The following is a 20742-nucleotide window of genomic DNA, read 5'->3' as shown; positions in this document are numbered from 1 at the left end:
TTTTATTTTAGACAAAAATAATTTTTTTTAATGTAGTTTTGAACGAGGATTTCATGTATTAATGGGGGGGGGAGCTATCCAAACCTACGATAAATCATCTGACTTAACTGAATAAATTTCACCAGCCACACCCAGGCATGATTAATATCACACCTGCTGAATCAAGACATCCATCAAATAGAATCTGTCAAACTGACAAAGTGAAGTAGGCCAAACGATTAAAAATTTAAAAAGCAACACATCAAGCAATGATCTAGAGCAGGGGTGCCCAATCCCGGTCCTCGAGAGCTACCGTCCTGCAGCTTTTAGATGCATCCTTGTTCCCACACACCTGAATCAAATGAATGGCTTGTTATCAGGCCTTTGCCAAACATGATGGCATGCTGAAGAGATCAAACCATTTGATTCAGCTGTGTTGGAGTAGGGATGCATCTAAAAGCTGCAGGATAGTAGCTCTCGAGGACCGGGATTGGGCACCCCTGATCTAGAGAAACCGCTAAAAAACAAATATTATGCTGGAAACCCCTCCAGCGTGGATGAATAAAAAGAATTCTGCAAAGAAGACTGAGCAAAATTTCCTCCACAGCAATGCAAATGACTGAATGCTGTTCTGCAGCCAAGGCTGGCACACCCAGTTACTAGGTTTAGGTGGCAATTACTTCCACATCGGTTTGTGATAACCTTTTTTCACTCAAATTAAATCATCAACTGAATGATGCATTTTGCATCTCATCTGGTCATCTTTGTCTAATATTAACATTTGTTTGATGAGCCATTACATCCAATTTCAACCAGACGTGGATTCAGAAAATGATTCCGCAGTAAAGCAAAGGTGTAAACATGTGTTCGTGAGTAAACCTGCACCAACATGAGCAAATCATTGCAAAGCAAGAAGAAATTAACAGGAAATTTCTCTTTTGCTATTAATGCTTTGTTCATTTTAAAATGTCAGTAAGAGCTGAAGGCAAATGCAAAGGGAAAAGTTTGCACTTAAACAAAAATTCCAGTGCAAATGCATTGGTGCTTGGGGAAAGAAGAAAAAGATCTAATTAGATGAGAGCTTGCTTTTATATAATGCCTATTTTACTCCCAGCACAGCGTCTGTCTGCACCGTCTCTGGATGTGACAGTCAAAGTTTAAAACAGACAGAAAAACAAGATAAGCTAGAGCTGGGATTGGGATCTGTGGGTGCATCTTAAGCTAAAACAAAATAAAATGCAGTATTTGCTTTTCCTTAGTTCAACTTGACTTCAATGTCTCCACACCCAAAGAACAAAGCTTCAGTTGCATTCGTACTGCACCACGCACATCGTTTCATTTATTTTTAAGCTCAACTTTTATACCCAAGGGATAGCTCATCTCACTGCAACATACTTTTTGTGTTTTCAAATGTCATGGATAAAAAGAATTTGAGAGAAAAAAAAATCTTTTTAGAACAAATGAAATCTAAGAACAATTTGGTATGCGCCCTGCTTCCTCTTGACAGAGGTATAATGTAGAGGGTGTGACAAGAAGTGTTTCATCCCCCGCTCTGCTGCGTGTGATCTCCTCTCCAGCAGCACCTGTCTGGCGATAACCTTGAAAAGATGCTTCCTTTGCCTTTTGACATGCTGCTGTGTTGAGACCTGGAAGATGCAAACCATCCAGAGCTTTTTTCCTTCCTCCAAGCTGCACCACTCAAAATTACTCTGTTTTTCTGTCTCAAATGGAAGATGGCTGGCAGGCATGCAGATAGCGATTTTCAATCGATTGTGCCCTTCACAAAAGACGCAGCTATGTGTAGGCTCAATAAGTGCAAAACAGAAAAAGACAGCACCAAATCAAAATATGTGATCATATTTGGTTATTTTTAGGTTTCACATGGGGAGTGACAGTGTGTATTTATTCCTGCACAAGAGTGGATTAATACAGGCTTGCAAACGGGTTCTTTAGAATTCAAACGTCAGAATTCCTTCCACATCAAAATATACTTCTCAGTCTTGAATATCATCATGTGTTCTACACTGAACAAAAATATAAACGCAACACCTTTGTTACTGCTCCCATTCCCCATGGGATGGACGTAGAGACCTAAAATTCATTCCAGATACACAATATAACCATCCCTCCCAAACAGTGGTCACAAATCAGTCCAAATGTGTGGTAGTGGGCACATCTGCTATATTGAGATAATCCATCCCACCTCACAGGTGTGCCACATCAGGATGCTGATCTGACATCATGAGTAGTGCACAGGTGTACCTCAGACTGCCCACAACAAAAGGCCACCCTGGAATGTGCAGTTTTGTCTCACAGCAAAATGCCACAGATGCCACAAGCAATGAGGGAGCGTGCAACTGGCATGCTGACAGCAGGAATGTCAACCAGATCTGTCGCCCGTGCATTGAATGTTCATTTCTCAACCATAAGCCGTCTCCACAGGCGTTTCAGAGAATATGGCAGCACATCCAACCGGCCTCACAACCGCAGACCTCGTGTAACCACACCAGCCCAGGACCTCCACATCCAGCAGGTTCACCTCCAAGATCGTCTGAGACCAGCCACCCAGACAGCTGCTGGAACAATTGGTTTGCACAACCAAACAATTTCTGCACAAACTGTCAGAAACAGTCTCAGGGACGCTCAACTGCATGCCCGTCGTCCTCATCGGGGTCTTGACCTGACTCCAGCTCGTCGCCGTAACAGACTTGTGTGGGCAAATGCTCACATTCGATGGCGTCTGGCACGTTGGAGAGGTGTGCGCTTCACGGATGAATCATGGTTCACATTGTTCAGGGCAGATGGCAGCTGAGAATGTCCCAGTTCTTGCATGGCCAGCATACTCACCGGACATGTCACCCATTGAGCATGTTCGGGATGTGCTTGACCGGCGTATACGACAGCGTGTACCAGTTCCCACGAATATCCAACAACCTCGCACAGCCATTGAAGTGGAGTGGACCAACATTCCACAGGCCACAATTGACAATCTGATAGACTCCATGCGACGATGTGTTGCACTGCATGAGGCAAATGGTGGTCACACCAGATACTGACCGGTTCTGGGTCCCCAGACCCCCAATAGTGCAAAAACCTGCACATTCCAGGGTGGCCTTTTGTTGTGGGCAGTCTGAGGTACACCTGTGCACTACTCATGATGTCAGATCAGCATCCTGATGTGGCACACCTGTGAGGTGGGATGGATTATCTCAATATAGCAGATGTGCCCACTACCACACATTTGGACTGATTTGTGACCACTGTTTGGGAGGGATGGTTATATTGTGTATCTGGAATGAATTTTAGGTCTCTACGTCCATCCCATGGGGAATGGGAGCAAAAACAAAAGTGTTGCGTTTATATTTTTGTTCAGTATATGTGTGTAATGTCATTTCAGTGCATCATCTTGATAATAACAGACTTTACAGTTTACTGGCAGGAAGAACATCTGAGATATATTTCAAGATGCAACAATGAGAACAAGAGAAAGGACCCCAGCTGTTCGCCCCATTGTTCCACTCAGTGGGCCGCATGTGTGAAAAGCTTTTCAAATTATAGACACAGGTGGATGAAAACTGACTACTTACCTAGTCAAATAAGAGAAATACAAATATTCATACATATTTTTTTGCAGTTCACCCACCTAAAGGGTAACCCAGATGAAAACTAGTCTGTTATGCAGGAAAAATGCCGACCTCGTCTCCACACTTTCCTCAAAAGGCAGTCAAAACACCAGTACTGACCTGTTCTTTCAAAAGGGCACTGGAAAAAAAATGAAATCTGAAGAAACAGCCTCTTACTGAATGCTTTGAGGTACTTCACTTTACTGAAGCTGGTGCAAAGGCAGTATGTTATCCTGTGTGTGCGCATTTGTGCCATACCTGGCTGACTTTGGCTGGTGTAAGAACCATGTCGAGGACGCCCGACCAGCCAGCAATCACTCCTGTGGGGACTGCATAGGCCAGTGCTATCATCAGGAACCGCAGATTGCTGAAAGAGACATTAAACATGTCAATCACAAGAAAACAAACTATATTATACTATACATCATCCAGCCTCCAGACAGAAATTTCAGCACATTTGTAGAATCTATCAATGTAATCTTGGGAAAAAGAAAAAGATTTGAGACCAAAAGTGTTTACAGTATGTACTAATTAATGAGAGATAGTATCTCACTGAATGCTACAATTTAACATGCAGTTATCCAGATCTTTCATACCTTGAAAGCATCTGGGTTTATTTCAGTCCTAAAATAAATAGTATATTAATTGCGTATTGGTGTATTACTCCTACCTCCGCTCTTACTTTAGCAAAAACAGATGATTATCTGATATTTATTCGTGTACCTCTAAAGACTTCTGCATATAAATGTGAGAGCTTGGTCACTTGATTTAATTGAAAGGATATCCTCTGCAGAATCACTGAGGGGTTCATAATTATAATCCAAGCACTAAATGTTACTAATTGCATGAATGCATAATGCCGCCTCCAATTACAGCCTACATCCCAGCAGCAGCGGCCCGAGATGAAACAATGAAAGCAGCATAACGTGGTGTGTCTTTCCTGTCCTGTTCATTGATGTCTGGAGGTCTGCCATCAGCTGTCATCCCACCTGACACGCACAGCCACACGCACTCAAGTGCTTCTATCTTTGTCAGGGTACTCACTGACATTAATGCATTCTGTAAATCCTGTGTCTAACATTATATACTTGCCTCCAACACTTGTCCCAGACTAAACTTAATGCTAGCCCCAACTGTAAACACCCAGCGGTTCATTGAAATTGTGCCAGACAGTGACAACTAGCACAAACTACTCCTGCTACTTGCCAACCTTACTCAATCTTCACTCACAGATTTACTGACCAACATTACTGCAACTTGCTCCTATTCCACTAAACAGTTGTGAGCGCGCCCCGCACCCCCCACAATGTGATTACGCAAACAGATTTTGTCCTCACAACATGGATAATACACAGCACACACAGGCACACCACTTTGGCTCATCTCCCTGTGCCTGTCACAACAGAAAACCCATCCCTGTTCAGAGCACAGAGACAGAGAGATAAGAAGCAACATGAACACTGGTGGGAAGCTGCCAACATTAAGCTAAAGGATCTAAAATAAGGACCAAAAACTCAGAATTAGGAATTTGAATGATCACTCAGAATACTCTGAATTCTTGGCACTGCACTGTACAGTGTGTGACATGTACTCGTTCAATGACTCAATTATAAATTGTCCATAAGGCAATAAAAATAATGACTGCAACCAGTGACTGCTGTTATAGCTGGAACACTTTCTATCACATGAACCTGTTTCAATAGCAAACCTATAAGAGCCTTCCTGCGTTTGCCATCTTACATTTCAGGTACTCTCATGAGAAAACAGTGTAAACACATTTTTACACAGTTGCTGTTAAACCATCTATTGTTATTACTCCACTCTCTAATGAAAGTCAGATCTTTGATACTGTTATGTCTGTCACTGCATAACAATGTGGTTTAAAAGAAAAAGAAAAATGGATTGCTTTTAATTGTAAACTCCTCAAAGACAGCCACTCGTTTGCAATTAATCACAAATGTGACGGGGTTTGAGGTTATAGTTAAGTGCACGTGAGCCACTAGTGTGTGCATTTATTGTTTCATTAGCTGCAAAACCATGTTTAATTGTTTAAAAAAAAACTGTAACAATTGCTCAAAATTAAAAGCTATAAATGCATCTTTGATTTGAGGTAAATCCATTTGTAGATAATAACCGTTCATCAGTTCACTGGAATCAAACTGCAGCAGCAGGAATCTAAATGCTACAGCAGACATGAGGCTGACACAAGCAGTTTAGCTCACAGTGAACTGTTTGCAAAAAGGGAGAAAATTAATAAAGTGTATGTGCATTTATGTATGTGTGCCCAATATACACTCAAAGTTGATCCATTTAGAATATATAACACCTCTCCAATCACATGAAAGTCAAATACAATCACTTGGAGCACAAACACCCACACTAATCACCTTCACCCAGTGAGGTGACATGGTGATTTAAAAATCAGAGCCACATCCTCAACCCAAACAATGTGATTAGAATCACTCAGTGTCTGACAAATGAGGCAGGGCTGGAAGCAGATTCACAGATTGTTTTCTTCTCCTCCTATGGACACCGGTAACTCTTACATTTATTCTGCCCCTGCTTTATTATAATGCAGCCAGCATCCTGAACGGTATCAAGCAGGGACATCTGGATAACACTTTGAGGCCGGCATCGCCCATATGCTCCAAATGCAGACAAAGTTCACGAATACACACAAACTACAGAGAGAGAACTTCCCAGGACAAACTACCTGTACGGCCAAAGTAGTGTTGCTGTAAACAAATCCACAGCCCTTCCCTTTCCTGACACCGGTGAACCTCACACAATGAATCGCTTTATTGGAAGAATGCTTTGATTATACATGAAAAAACAAACGCCGCCAGTCTCTCAGCTGCAGACGGCTTGTCTCATCTTAAGCAGTATGAAGCGGTTTGGCCTTGGACAGAGTACGTAGGGACAGTCATAAAAGCCCTGTGACAAAGTACTCCCCCTGCTTTTCCTATTAGCACCCTTTTCATTAACCTTGCCACAACAACAGGAAATCCATATCCATGCATTTTTTTCCCCTCTAAAGATGAGCTTACTTAGATAACCAAATGCAAGCAGGCAGACACCATCTATTGGTAAGTTTTTTCTCCTCTCCACTTCCTGCTGGGGATGAAATATTTCCAAAGGAGTCTCAAAGCTGCCGGTGTCATCAGCTAAGTGTCCTTGGCAGAACCGGCTGGAGCGCAATGCATCAAAATGACAACTTTCAAAGTGAGTATGACTGGGGGTGGGAGGAAGGGGTCATTAATAGTCAAGCTTCGGCCTGTTTAGTATCACCACACCGGGTGATGAGAATACAATGATAACTTTGCACCATGTGTGGAGACATCCAGGTTTCTAATTAGACTGCTGCTGTGGCAGCAGATGTGAACAGCTGGAAGCACTCATCAAGCTGAAGATCGTTAACCAGTGCTCGGACCCTGACAGATAAATGGATGAACAGATACATCAATAGATAAGCATCAAGCTTAATGGCAAGTTAGCGGGTACCTGCCATCACTGTGAAGGCTACAAAATGCTGCGCGAGGTGCACTATTCAAATCTGCCATCTTGGTATCGGGCCCAATACCAAACAGATCCTGTCCATACAGGACCAATTCCCTGTCTCTATCAGTCCAACTACCAATTATTCCACATGGTGGATTATCAGCTACTCACAGCAAACCCCGGCTTGAAGATACCTAAAAGTGATGCAAAATGATGTTACACAGTGAGGTAAAATAAGTTCAAACAGCCAAATTCTTTGATCCGCCTGTAATCAGGGTGAGAAACACTACTGAACACAATAGTAAACAGTGAAACCTAAAACATCTGGATACGTTTCATGGAAAGCTGCAGTGTGGTTAATAAATTACAATTAGAGTCATTATAAGAAGTTAAAATTTCACTAAGTAAAGCTTTAAAGTTCTCAAACTAAGGCAATCGTTTTGTCTAACTGCTCTATGAGTGCACAAGGCCACAAAGACTCAAGTCACTTTTCCTGCTACATGCCCAGTCCCTGCAGGACAACTGTACGGCTTGATGTTGCTGGACTGAGATACAACATGTTGCCCAAACAGGTCACTGGAAGCCTGCCTATCACAAGTGGAACAGAAACCCTCACAGCTGGATGGCCTAGTTAAGTTGGCCAGAAACCTCTGCACGGATGAGCATGTGCGCATGAATAAAATGTGTCAAAAAACACGTATTAGATCGATATCAGCCTGATCGCATAAGTTTCTGAACTCTTTAATGAGTTAAACCTGTCTGTGCTGGTCAGAGGCCTGTGGAAAGTCTGGCCCTGTAGTGAAGCCATTTCTTACTTCAGGGGACCGAGAGTAGCCAACCAAGCTGGGCCAACTTCCTGGCTGCCATCATCCAGCTTTTTCCCTTCTCTTCACCCTTCCCCAGCCTTAATCCAAACTATGGCCACTGCCACAGGCCTCATTTCTTTACAAGCCAGGGCACTGATTCTGGGGCAATGCTGTTTCCTCGTGGCCCAGAGGATTACTATCCCCATGGTGGAAAGTTTGAAGACATATAGGGATATGGGGCTGCAAGGTTTATAATAAAGTGTTATTTAATCATCGTTTCTAGATTGCCGTGTAGACCTCGCCTGTACCCTTTCCCAGGGTGGGGGAAGAAAAAGCCCACAGAGAGTCAGATCCTCAACATAACAGAACATCTCTCTTCTTCTCCAGCTACATGCATCAGCTGTGTCTCTTGAGAGTTATTGTAAGTAACTAACCCTCACAGTGTAGATGCAGGGTGATGTCTTTTTTCAACAGTGGCCAGAGCTTAGTGACAAATCTAGAGCGAAGGCTGGAGTTTCTTTGATAACAGGCCAGGCAGATGGTGAGTGCCAACTGTAACATAAGATTCTGTCACTTTCTGAGACAAGAAGCATACTTTGCATCACCAAAATAGACTGAATGTATCCGCAGAGCAGAATAAATGCTTCAAACAGGCTAACAACTGCTCTCTTAGAGACCGCTTTCATACAAAATAGCACCGCACGAAGCAAAGTCCAAATACACATCTTTTGTAATCTATTTAAAATCAAGGACATATTAAATTAGGCCTCTTGAATAAGGTTTTGAAAGAATGGTCTCAACATCATCTTTCACATGATTTTGGACTACCAGAAGACATCATCTATGTGTGCATTGGACTTTACCTAAGAAGTCTGCAGATGCTGCTCCTGTAACTGAGTCTCTGGCTTGCAGCAGCCACGCTGGGAGGCATTGGTGGGCGTGCAGGGAAATAGAGCAGGACTGCTCCAAAAAGCACAGCAATAGCAGCCAACTCTGCCGGAGCACAGCGACGTAGAGGAAAAGAGACATACATGTTATTTTCAAAGATGAGACAGTCAGTCCAGTTTGACATTTTAAAAAAAGGTCACCGTGACATCTAGAAGTCCTCTGAAGCCATCCCCGTGATGAACATAACAGCCCACTAGACAAGACTGTAGAATAAATGCATCTAACAAAACGATGCAATCTGACATAGCATCAGCTGATATCACAACTCGTCTCTTAAAAAAAGCAATGCATTTACTAAAAAGCTCCATTGTAGCCACATTAGTGGGTCGCTTTCATTCCATCATATGATAAGTGATACAATATCAGCTTACTTCTTATGTGACTCCTTTTTACTTCTGAAAACCTGCAAAACTTTTGATTCACAAAAATGTATCCGCTTTGCCCTTAAGAAATTAATAACAATACTACCTTAGGTTAAACAAAAGCCGCTGCCTCAATCTATTACAGCATGCCTGTTTCTCTTTTCAGCATGCTTTTAATTTTCTGAATCAGTTAAGCATATCAGCCCTAAAAAGCCATTATTCAGAGACGCAGTTATGAAGATTATAATTGGTGTTTTTGGTGTTTGTGCAATATTCTTGGATCCTTTCGCCTGATTGTATTTCTGTCCCTTGACGGGGCTGACATGATGTCGAAATGATGCGATATCGATCCAACTTGCCCTCAGAGGCTCTTGCTTTTTCTTAGTACCTGCATACATTACTAGCTGGATCCTGTCCCAGATGAAGATGTCGGAAACCGCTGCCGAGATCGTGGTTAGTGCCTGAGTGTCATTGGGAGCTGGAACTATCAGAGGTCCCACTATGAATGAAGCGGCGCCTCCAAGGTAGGAGAAGAGTGAGGCCACGGCTGTTGCTGTGGCTCTCTGATCAGGGGCAAACCATGTGGTGGACAGATAGGGGCCGGCGCTCATCATGGTGGGGCCGGCTAAACCATTAAGCAACTGACCTCCGTGTATCAACCTGTAAAAGAAAAAAAAAAAAAAAAACGTTCTTATTTAGAAGACATACATGCCTCATATCAAGATGTGCCAGGAAAACACTTCTCTGATATCCCATTGAAACAAACAAAACGGCAGCAGCAGAGCATCACCCTCAGTATCCCTATTAAGTTCAAAATAAACTAAATAAGGACATAAAGTAATGAGGCATTTCTTTTGAGCATCTAAAGGACGAATAACAGGCGAGGGAATAAAAATAAAGGCATAATTATCCCAGAGGAGTCAAGTAACCACCTGCCCCTGAAGTTTCTTTCTAACTTCTGCACCTTCAGACTGAATTGTGTGAGACAGATGTATTCTGAGATGTCCCCGGATTCCACCAGCACCCCCACCACCCCACGGCCCCCTCCAGAACTGTCTGACCGAGACAGCCAGCCGCTGGAGACGGCTCACGGCTGATTGATTGTCTGTACGCTCAGTAAAGACTCCCTGGCTCAGCAGGGAGAGAAGAGAACGAGAGAGGAGAGGGGGACACGTGAAGATGTTGGGTTAATTCTGAGCTTATGCCATTTAAAAATCTTCTATAATATTGACTGAAAAAATATTATCAGTATCAAAATTATTAGATTTTACACTAACACTTAATATAAAAAAATTCCTTGAATGGCATTTTGTTTGACAAAACCTTTAATTCTAATACTGAGCCCTGTCGAAACAATATAGTTTATGCCTGCTTTATGTCTAAAGCAGGCATAAACTAGTTTGTTCAGTCTCCACTGTGCTGACATGTCTCTGCCCTCTAACTCGTTCTAACTTTGGAGTCCACTGCCTCTGGGGTTCACAGATAAATGTGTCACAGCAGAATACAAAGTGCTGTGGTCAGTGACAGGCTGATTGGAGAATAACTTGTTCACCCTCTATCTTCTTCCCACATCTCAGACCTGCTAACATCCCCTCCTACACACCAACACCTCCTAAAATACTCTGTGCCTCATACTTTTTATTCATCCCACCTCTTCTTTCCTTGTTTCTCAGTCTTTATCGCTAACTGGGTATGTTTTCAACACTGACACTGAATAACCTGGTTATCCGAGTCCCCGTTTACACGATTCTGACATCATCGAGCTTCTCTGATCTGGTCATTTGCGTTGGTGCAGACATGTCTTTGACTCCTCCGCATCCAACGTGTGTCATTTCTGTACCGAGTGAGTTAACTCGACAGGATGCAGATGAACCCAGTGCCAGGACACTGCTGTATTTACAGCTGTCATTTTCTTCATCTAATTATGTGAGAGGGGAAGTGTGAGCAACAAGCAGTAAAAATTTATCCTCATTATTGGCGTCACACTGTCATTTTCACTTAAGCATGTAGGTTATCATTACATCACTTGTCATTATGTTTTCATGATTTCTACATGATTTCTATCAAAGAGTCTCCCCATCATTACTTCTTAACTAAACATAAACACCAGATTCAGCAAACGAGGTGTTGACAGAGCAGCCAGAACCAAAAATAAGTGGTCTTCATGCTCTCAAGCACCAAATGTGCTTTTCTATCTACCCTACTGCATAAAAACCTCTTGAAACATTCAGAAAATGATTTGCAGCAACAGAGACTACTTTGGTAGCTCTGCATCTTTGATTTGGCAGATTTTTTGATTTTCAATCTCCCCGGGATCTAAGCAGGGATCCTCTGCTTGTGTAAATGTGTAAACCACTACACTATGGAGCCACTGGTATAATCTCTGTATGATTAAGACTTGTGTGTACTGGCAAAAACAAAATCTACAGCTGCAATAGTTGGCATCTTATTGTGGCCGTCCTCCATTTGGATGGGTCAGTGTGCAAAGATGGCAATGCAGGTAGCACGAAGCAAGCAGGTCTATGAATTAGGCAGCACGATGTGAGCAAAAGCTAACATTTAATTTGTATTTTATGGTAACAACGACATGATTTATAATATGTTCTTGATACATATGACATTTTTTTACCTACCACACCGAGCCTTTGAGTCAAGCTGGCTGTCTGTCATTGTGTCTGTTGAATTGAAATCGAGAGCTACCCGGAGCCAACTAGCACAACAGTCCCAATCAGGTTTTTGGGCGCACGTACTGATTACGGTCTTATTCAGGACTCAAAAGGGTGCAGACAGAGTGGTCCTGTCCACCTGCTGTACTAGACATTTTCATTAGATGATGATTATTCCAAACCCGGCACTCTAATCAACTTTCTCCAAAAAAACAAAAACAAAACCGACATTTAAAGAGACAAAGATACGCAGCATAATTTACAACAGTAACTGTGACCTACAGTGATCTCATTTTGAATCTCACCAACAATCGAAGCAGCTCAACTGTTTTGTTTTTAAATTGCATTTCATGCACAATACAAACCAAATTAAAACTTATGGAATCAACTAATAACCTGAACAGTCGACGGTGGCTTTCAGCACTTCACACCTTTTAAAAAGTTTGACAAAGTTTGGTCAGTAACCAGCCTCGCTGTATTAGATTAGAGAACAGATGAGACTAAAAAAAAGTGCCTTTAATATGACAGGTGATGAGGACGGATGGTGACTAACACGAGGATGAGCGGTCACATGAGACTGCACTGTGGCTGGCGAAGCAAAGAGAGGGAATAGAGCAGCTTTTTCAAGAAGAGATGATTAATCACTATTTATGAACCCTGTCAGACTGAATCTGATTGAGAATGAGACAAAGAAACCTGCACTACAGCGAAGTCATTTGACTGCTTCTGCTCTGCCTGAGCTGACAGACCAAAATTCAGCCATCACAAAAAGGCCAAACCAATTCCGCCTTGAAAATGGCACCATCGCAATTGTTGGAGTAATACGATGGGATCCACAATTTTTTTTTTTTCTGATGGCCAATCAGACATTGTCGGAGTGAGTCTGAGATGTAACTGATAGACGCTAATCACACAGCTGGTCTGTATTCGAATTCATAACACAGACGGAGATTGAAATAGCAACAGAAACTAGTAGACGCATGAAAAGCCAGGGAAATGAGAAGGGTTTGAAAAAAGAAAAATAACCTTTGATTTGAGAGCAGAACTAATCACAGCAAGGTCTAATCAGTGACTGCCAATTTAACAGCACCTTTTATCTCCTTGACTGAACCTCACAAAACAAACACTTTTTAAATGTGGCTTCACAGAAGATCTCATTTAAAAAAAAAAAGAAAGAAAGAAAAAAAAAAAAAAGAGAGAAAGTTCCACTTTTCAGTGTTCAAACATTCACAGCTCCCTTTGATTTTCAAAAATGGATCTTAAAACCTCAAAACAAAGAGACGCCTTACTTCCTCAAGAGGTTATCATAAAAACAAAGAGGTAATCGCCTTTTTAAACATGAAAAGGAATCTGGAGCAAACAGATCTGCAGGGGGTTACTGAAGGAATGTCACGGTTTCTAAACCTGGATAGACGTCTCCTCAAACTATTGTTTGATCCCGCCTGCAATGTCCTTGAACACCATATCCAAACTTCAGGAATCTGAAAAACTTAACTGCTCCATTATGTCGCGATTCCCTCTCTAAGGTAATCTACATCATCATCCATCTGATAAGTATCCTCTGCATGACAGGCAGCACATTCATCAGCGACACCCGTCAGTAAACAAAGCCCTTGCATTTTGATCACTACTGCAAAGCAAAGAGTGACCTCTACTGGTGATCCAGCTACATTAAGCTTTGAGTCTCTACAGTTCTATAATAATCCAGTATGCCGTTCATCGCCTTAAGATCTATGACCTATAACATTTAATATGCAAATTAAACTGAACTGTGACACACTAACATTTGCCGTGTGATTCATGTCCTCTTTGCTTTCGCCATCCTATCTTGTTTTCCACTTTGAATGCCGTATCTAAAGAGCTGAAGGTCGCAGCAGAGCAGCATAACTCTCATCGTGGTACGGGTGCACAGCGGGCAGCGTTAAAAACTCTTAGCTCGACCTGAGCGGACATAAAAACTTGATATGTCATGGCTGGATTCAGCAGAGGTGAAATTGAAAGCTTGCTTGTGTGACTGGCTTTTGGACTGAAGTGACACTCGAGCAACAGCGAGAGGCAAGTTGAAAACTTCTAACAATACTGCCCTCGAGCGCGTCCAAAAAGAAGAGGAAGAGCTTGGTATTTTATTCCATTTCCTCTTTACAGTAAAAGCCTTTTGCAACATTAGCGTGGTCGAAATATGTGTGCATGCACGTGCATTGGGATTTATTTTTTTAAATAATTTATGTCAAGTCAAAGTTATGCTTTGTGGAGATGATATTTTTACCTTCAGCTTACAAGATGTGATTAGGCTAAAAACCACTTCAGCTTCACAGACCAACACTCAACGATGCGCATGCTGTTGTTAAAGTTTAACGATTGAAGCTGAGTTTACATGTCACTGCTGGAGGTATATGAATTTGCAACTGCATTTTCAAACTGAAAAAGAGGAGAGACACTGACCATTACCAGGCAGAGACTAATAAAAATGATAAATAAGAAATATGGAAGTGTAGAATCCAGTATTGCTGCCCTCTAAGAACTGAAAGTCAGGATATAGGATGCAGTCTCTTCTGAATCTGTTTCTAAATAATTTAAATCCACCAACACTTTAGTAGTGTAAAGACACTGGAGTGCTCTTCATTATTCTGAAGTTATGTCTTTAAATTTAGTGCTAAAATAAAAACTTCAGCTCTCTACAGTCTCTCGAACAACAACAAGAAAAAAAGATTCCATAGCTCTGTTTGCAGGCCAGATTTAGGTCACTGTCGCTCTTTATTGGAGACTTTTTTTTAAGGCCATATGGTAGCTTTGATGAAGCTCAGCTTTTACTGCATGAAGACAGATTTCCTGACAAGAAACTCCTTTGCTTTGGTATTTGTCCCTTTTACATAACAGGTAGTTCCAAATGGGAACATCCCTGTCTCAGCGAGAGTAATTTGCCAATGAAAACACATTAATAATATTAAGCTTTTAGGTCACACTGTAATCTATCAAAGGTCAGTTTCCCAGATAAGACATCTGCCCACATCTGCACATGGCCCAAATGTATTGCATCTTTCTTTTAAGAGGACTTAGGCTACTCCTGATTTAAAGCTTTAGGGTTATTACAAACAGGCTGACAAAAATACAAAAACTCAATTTTATAATCATAAATTAAAGTTGCAAAGCTTGATATTTCACTCCAAACTGTAAATACTTTTTTGGGACAGACTATCGCCTGGAGATCGTGGTTATATCAGTTATTCTCCTTGTACACTGCCAGGAGCTTTTCCTGCCTTATTTCTTTCTTTAGGCCGTATCACTATATTAGCAGCTAGGTTTTCTTAGTGCAGCCTCACGAGACAGAAAAAGAGAAACAAATTAATTTATCTGCTCTTTGAAAGCCAAAACCTATTTTAAAAAGCTCCAACTGCATAAAGTGAAAGTGATATGTGACTTATTCCATGGAAATATGATTCTCTTTATTCATTATAACATACTGCCTCATTGTGAAGCCCAACAGGAATCATTACACAGATTACCACCAAAAATATTCAAGGAAATTAGATTTTTTAAGGCACTGTATAATTGAAATGACCTTCTCTGAGCTCTTACCCTTTCTAAAAATGAGAACACTGAACTCAAGTGAAAATGAGAATGAAAGTGGGAAACTGGTTTCCAGCAACAGCCTGTCAAAATGCTGTCTGATAAGTGAGAAAACTGCCAGCAAAGACACCAAAAGAAGCAAAGCGTCCACACAGTGTTGATCTGTCCTTCACAATCACATCCTCTGCCACATAAATAGTCTCATTGTCTCTATGCAGTTACAAATCTGCATATCAAGAATGAAAAAGAAGCACGACCTCAGCTTCAGTACAAATGCATACAGTACAAGACCCTAAGAGGCCACTTTTGTGCAGACATTCATGATTTATTGACTTTAGTAACTCTGATTTTTCCTGTAGTGATATCAAGAGGTTGATAATTACTGTTTGTTGTGTTGCGATATGTGACCTTTTGTCCCTTCAGTGCAATTTGAAATGTAATTACTTTATTATTCTGTCCAATACTTTTGCTGGTGACCATCTTGGAACATTTAGAAAGCACAAAATTGACATGACAACAGAAAATTATGGACCTCTGACATCTGTGCATGCCATCTTGATTAACTGTTACTGATTAAATGATTCATATTTCTTCTTTTAAAAAAACTGAATGGAAACAATTATATGAAAAAAAGTTTAGTTTTTCACGTACTGCCAAATCCCAATTTGTGTAATCTTGTCAAACGCATTGCACGCATTGGCAAACATCACACAAGGGTAACTTTTCCATGGTCCTAAGTAACTTTGGCCAGTAGCTCATTTCATTTTCAATGAAACGCGGTGCAAAGCTGGTCCTAAAATGATTACGGCACTCACTCAGAAAATTTGCCTAAACTGAGTTATGGAGACTATAGAACCTGTATAACTGCAGTGCAGCTCATGAGTCACTTTGCACCGCCTTTCCAAAATCTTTCAAATGATCATCATCACACTTGCATCGTGCCGCCATCTGCTACCTTAATATTTACACGGGCTTCTTACCATCGTCTCAAAGGCTGGCCTGTCAGTGGGATACTTCTTAGAGCTGCTCCTAGCACCATGAAGAGGGTAGAGAGGAGGAGGGATGCTCGCAAACCTGGAATACACAACACACTGCATCAACACTGACGTGTAAGAAAAAGTAAAGAGACAGCAGTGAACATGGTAGGGATTTCTCAATTTTTGCTACGACAAAGGATTATTTCTGTTCTTATTGAATTAGTTATCTAACAATAAAAAGAGAAAAGTAAAAACAAAATCCAGTTTCCTGGAGCTATAAGAGACTATAAAATAAATAAATAGATAATAAGCAAAGAATGATAACAGAGGAAAGCAGCAAATTAACACATTTTAAAATCTGGAACAAATATTTTACATAATTACCTTGACCAAGGAGATTATGTTTTTGGTAGTGTTGATGTCAGTCTGAGAGCACGAAAAGTTATGAATGAATGCTGATAAAACTCTGAAGGGGTGTAGAGGGGGGTCAGGAAGTACTGCATGAAGATTAAAACATCCTGTCACTGCTGACCTCTGACCTCTCCTTCAAGATCAAAGTGATAATAATGCTACTTAAAACCATGTTTCTTACTGCCTTTGTTTGTATGAGGAGCATTTAAGAATTATGGGGATTAGGGCTGGGTCATATCATACCGTTCACGTTAATACCGGTATAATGTTAGGCAATGATAAGAAAATGAAATATCGCGATAGAAAATGGGTAAAATGCGCATGCGCAGTGCCTTAGTTTACACATGGCAGAAAAAGCATGGCGGCGATGGAGAAGGGCGAAAGCGGATCGTCGAATGAAACAGATGAACCAGAATTGGTTTGTAAAAATGCTGCAACTTCAGTGGTGTGGAACTGGTTTGACTTTCTTCCCTCAGATACACACCAAAGCACATTTTTTGGTAGAGCATGCAAGCGCATGCACATAAAAAAAAAAAACAGCTGCTTGTTTAAGTGAAAATACATTGATGGGGTTTTTTGCACTAATAAAGTTGTGGAGTTGTAAAGTATTTTGTCTCGCGCCACTTATATCGTCAGTTATATCGTTGTCGCAAATTTTCCAAATATATATCATGATAAATATTTTTGGCCATATTGCCCTGCCCTAATGGGGATTCTAAAAATACACATTATTATTAAATAATTTCCCCCAGGGATCAATAAAGTATTCTGATTCTGATTATTATAATTTGCAGCCAACATTACAACGTTACATTTCTCATCTGCCTTTTGAGTTGACAACTTGACCCAAAAATCTGTTACAGCTTTAACGAAAGTATTGCCAAGAGAAAGACTGAGCTGCCTGGTTAGTTAGAAATATACTGTAGTGCAATTATTATACAATAAGCTCTAGTTAAACATGGCCAATTATTCACAAGTGATCTAAATTAATGATTACAGTCTACATAAATACAGTTTTAACCAATAACTGAAAGGGATTGGCCAGCATCACTAACCAAGCAACAACTAAAATCTTAAAACAGAAAATTCCTTCTTAAATATCACTTGTGTAACAGCAAAAGTATGAGAACTGTTTCTTTCACCATTAACTCAAGTCTCATTTCTCAGTTTCATCCACATGACAGCCATTTAGAGAATTATGTGCACTTCCCCATTCTTTTCTGCATGTGAACTACCATTTCTGAATGTTTGATTGACAGGTTCAACTAAATGACCGCTGTGGAAAGAGGATCAACATATTAACAACATCCTGTAGGGCTGGGTCTAACTGATGAGCAGAATGCAGACTTTATTGATACCAGTGCAGTTATGAATTCTGCTCCTCAGTTAGATTATTTATCAATTCCGTTATTGACCCTTGATCCACTTTCTTTTTAGAAAAATGAGGACTGTGCAAGTTTTGAGCATGAAAGCGAAATAACAGCAAGACTGTATGCAACTCACGTACAAGAGCTTCACTGCCATGAGTTGGACAAGTTTATAATATACAACCTCATAAAACCATTCTGAGCAGTATCAACGGAAGAAAAAGAGAAGCTTGAACGTATTCCAATAAACTGGAAAGCTTCCCCACTTCATATCATATAAGCTGATGCTATATTGACTTCCTATGTCTATGGCACCTTCATAGACACAGAGGCCGAGAAGCAGTTGTAGTTCTGCATTAAGGTTACATAGAAATAGCCACCTTTGCAAGGTTTGCCAACTAGAACTAGGTGCAGCAGGTAATCCAAAAATTATTATCTTAATATTTGCTAAATTGTTTCTACCAAAGCGCAAACAAAAAAGGCAAATATTTGCCACTTCCAGCTTTTCCCAATATGCAATTTTTATGTTTTTGTCATTTATTATTCATGCTCCTCAATTGTTCATCAGTACTTATGAGTGAAAAACAAAACATTCATAATGTTTGTCTTGAGAAGGCTTTAGCTGTACTGAGCAGCTCTCTAAATGAATGCATGCACAACTGTGACCACATTTCCAGTAAATGAAAGAAAAAGCCAGCAACATATTTTAGAGAAATGCTGGAGGCCATCTACCGTAAATGAGACCTGCAAGTTTACAGCTGCATACTTCAATGCACAGTATGCATCTACGTGCTCAAGAGACAGTTTGTTGACATGAAGGGCAAGTTAATGATCACTACAACTGCAGCCGAAAAGCTATAGTTACTTCCATATATTTAGATATTCATTTTATGTCCTTGTCACAACTGGCACCATGAGATGGTATATGCAGCCCATTCAATTTACACAGGTAGTCCAGCTACCTGTCTCTTGGCACTGTCTCATGAGTGAGGAGATACCAGGGGAGGGCTGGTACATAGTGGCAGTTGGACAGGCCCATTTAAGGCTTTGACACAACAGCAATAGTGTATGTGCAAGTTTGTGCAAAAAGGAACTGGAAGAGCATTCCCAGAGCTCTACAACATGACCACCGATGGGATTACTCATGTGCGTGTTTCTAACCAAACCCTCAAAATCAGACTCCATATGAGTATCATGAGGGTCCAGGTTGCTTTCTGTGCTCACAGAACAAAACCATGCTCACTTTAAATGAGAGGAAAACAGGCAGGTCTGCCACTGGTGCCCAGTTTTCCCAAAGGGAAACCAAGTACTTTCCCCACAGTCGAGCTGAATTAGATCTAAGCATATCACAACCTTTGCAAGTCATAGAAGTCTTTTTGCAAGGGCACACCATGGTTGACACCTCTTAACTCAGATGCAGACATGACCACAAGGTTTTTTGTAAGGTCTGAGTGGAATCTACACCAGGAAGAATTTACAACAAGTTACTGAAAGAAGCAGATACCATTATCGAGTTGCCTACAAATAAATTAGGCAACAAAAACACCTAATTGTTAAGGTGAGTTATGCAACTTCTTGGCAAGATTGTGCATGGACCAGCAGTCTGGTGTTGTTAGTGCCTTGTTACTGTTTTTGTCATCTGACAACCAGCGTGGTCATTACAAACTTCTACAGTCAGGTGATGCAGAGGAACTGGTTTGGTAAAGCACACGCAAGAGGGCTACTTTCATTCTTTCCAAGAAATACTGCTTTTGAACCTGAAAATAAAGATTTTTTTAAAAAGTAAATTAAGACTTGCTTGTCCCATATAAGCACTTCCCCCCCCACCTCCCATGTTTCCAACTCATCTATGTGTCTTACTGGGCACAAACAACCCATTTAAAAACTGAATGAAGACTATAAGGTCTCTTAAATACTGCATTTTATCAGAGTAAATATATTCTGCGATTGCATAAGGTCAAACTAATGATAAGAGAAATTTTCGAAACCTAAAACAAAATACGTCATTAAGTTACATCGCTGTAGATCTCGGTGGGGTGAAAAATCACCAGGTCAGGCACAATCATCGTTGAGGTATGACACAGTGTGCTAAATTAAAAGAACTCACCTTTTTTATCCATTAACCACATAAACAGCAACCAAGGGAGGAAGCCAGCCGGGCCCCACAGCACCAAAATCGCGATGTCAGACTTGGTAAAGCCGTAAGCGTGAGCGGCTGAGTTCTGTATGGGACCCCAGAAGTTCCACACCATTCCCTGCATCAGTGCCAGCAGGGAAAACAGGGTCAGAACCAGCCATCTTCTCCCATACACTCTGCTGTTTACCGGATTAGTGTTCGTCTCCACATAAGAAGGAACAAGAAGCGGCTCCCTCTCGGCCTCGGTGCTCGAACCGGCACCCATATTAACCTCCCGTTTGTCAGGCTAGTTAAAAATTCCGGTTTTAACGACGGTACAGCAACGACAAACTACCTCGGCCACACAAACAAAAACAGCCGATAGCGTCTAATGTTTGCTTTAACTGCGCATGTCAAACCGG

At 41.1% G+C, this 20742-nt stretch overlaps 1 protein-coding gene across 1 annotated transcript in view; it reads right to left on the bottom strand.

Moving 5' to 3' along the window:
* Positions 1 to 20733, bottom strand: part of slc49a4 (solute carrier family 49 member 4) — a 54871-nt gene extending 34138 nt beyond the window's left edge. The window contains exons 1-5 of the mRNA XM_085385370.1: positions 20312 to 20733; positions 16430 to 16523; positions 9605 to 9876; positions 8770 to 8899; positions 3861 to 3969 (exon numbers count right to left, since the gene is read on the bottom strand). Coding sequence (XP_085241496.1) covers positions 3861 to 3969; positions 8770 to 8899; positions 9605 to 9876; positions 16430 to 16523; positions 20312 to 20606 — 900 coding nt within the window. The 5' untranslated portion in view covers positions 20607 to 20733. The remainder of the gene's footprint in view (positions 1 to 3860; positions 3970 to 8769; positions 8900 to 9604; positions 9877 to 16429; positions 16524 to 20311) is intronic.
* Positions 20734 to 20742: the final 9 nt, after the last annotated feature.

The sequence above is a fragment of the Rhamphochromis longiceps genome, linkage group LG16 (assembly GCF_057381845.1).
Source record: "Rhamphochromis longiceps isolate RC_006_pf linkage group LG16, R_longiceps_female_GT1.1, whole genome shotgun sequence".
Classification (NCBI taxonomy): Eukaryota; Metazoa; Chordata; class Actinopteri; order Cichliformes; family Cichlidae; genus Rhamphochromis; species Rhamphochromis longiceps.
The sequence above is the reverse complement of the archived record's forward strand: the minus strand, read 5'-3'. Positions and strand labels throughout refer to the sequence as shown.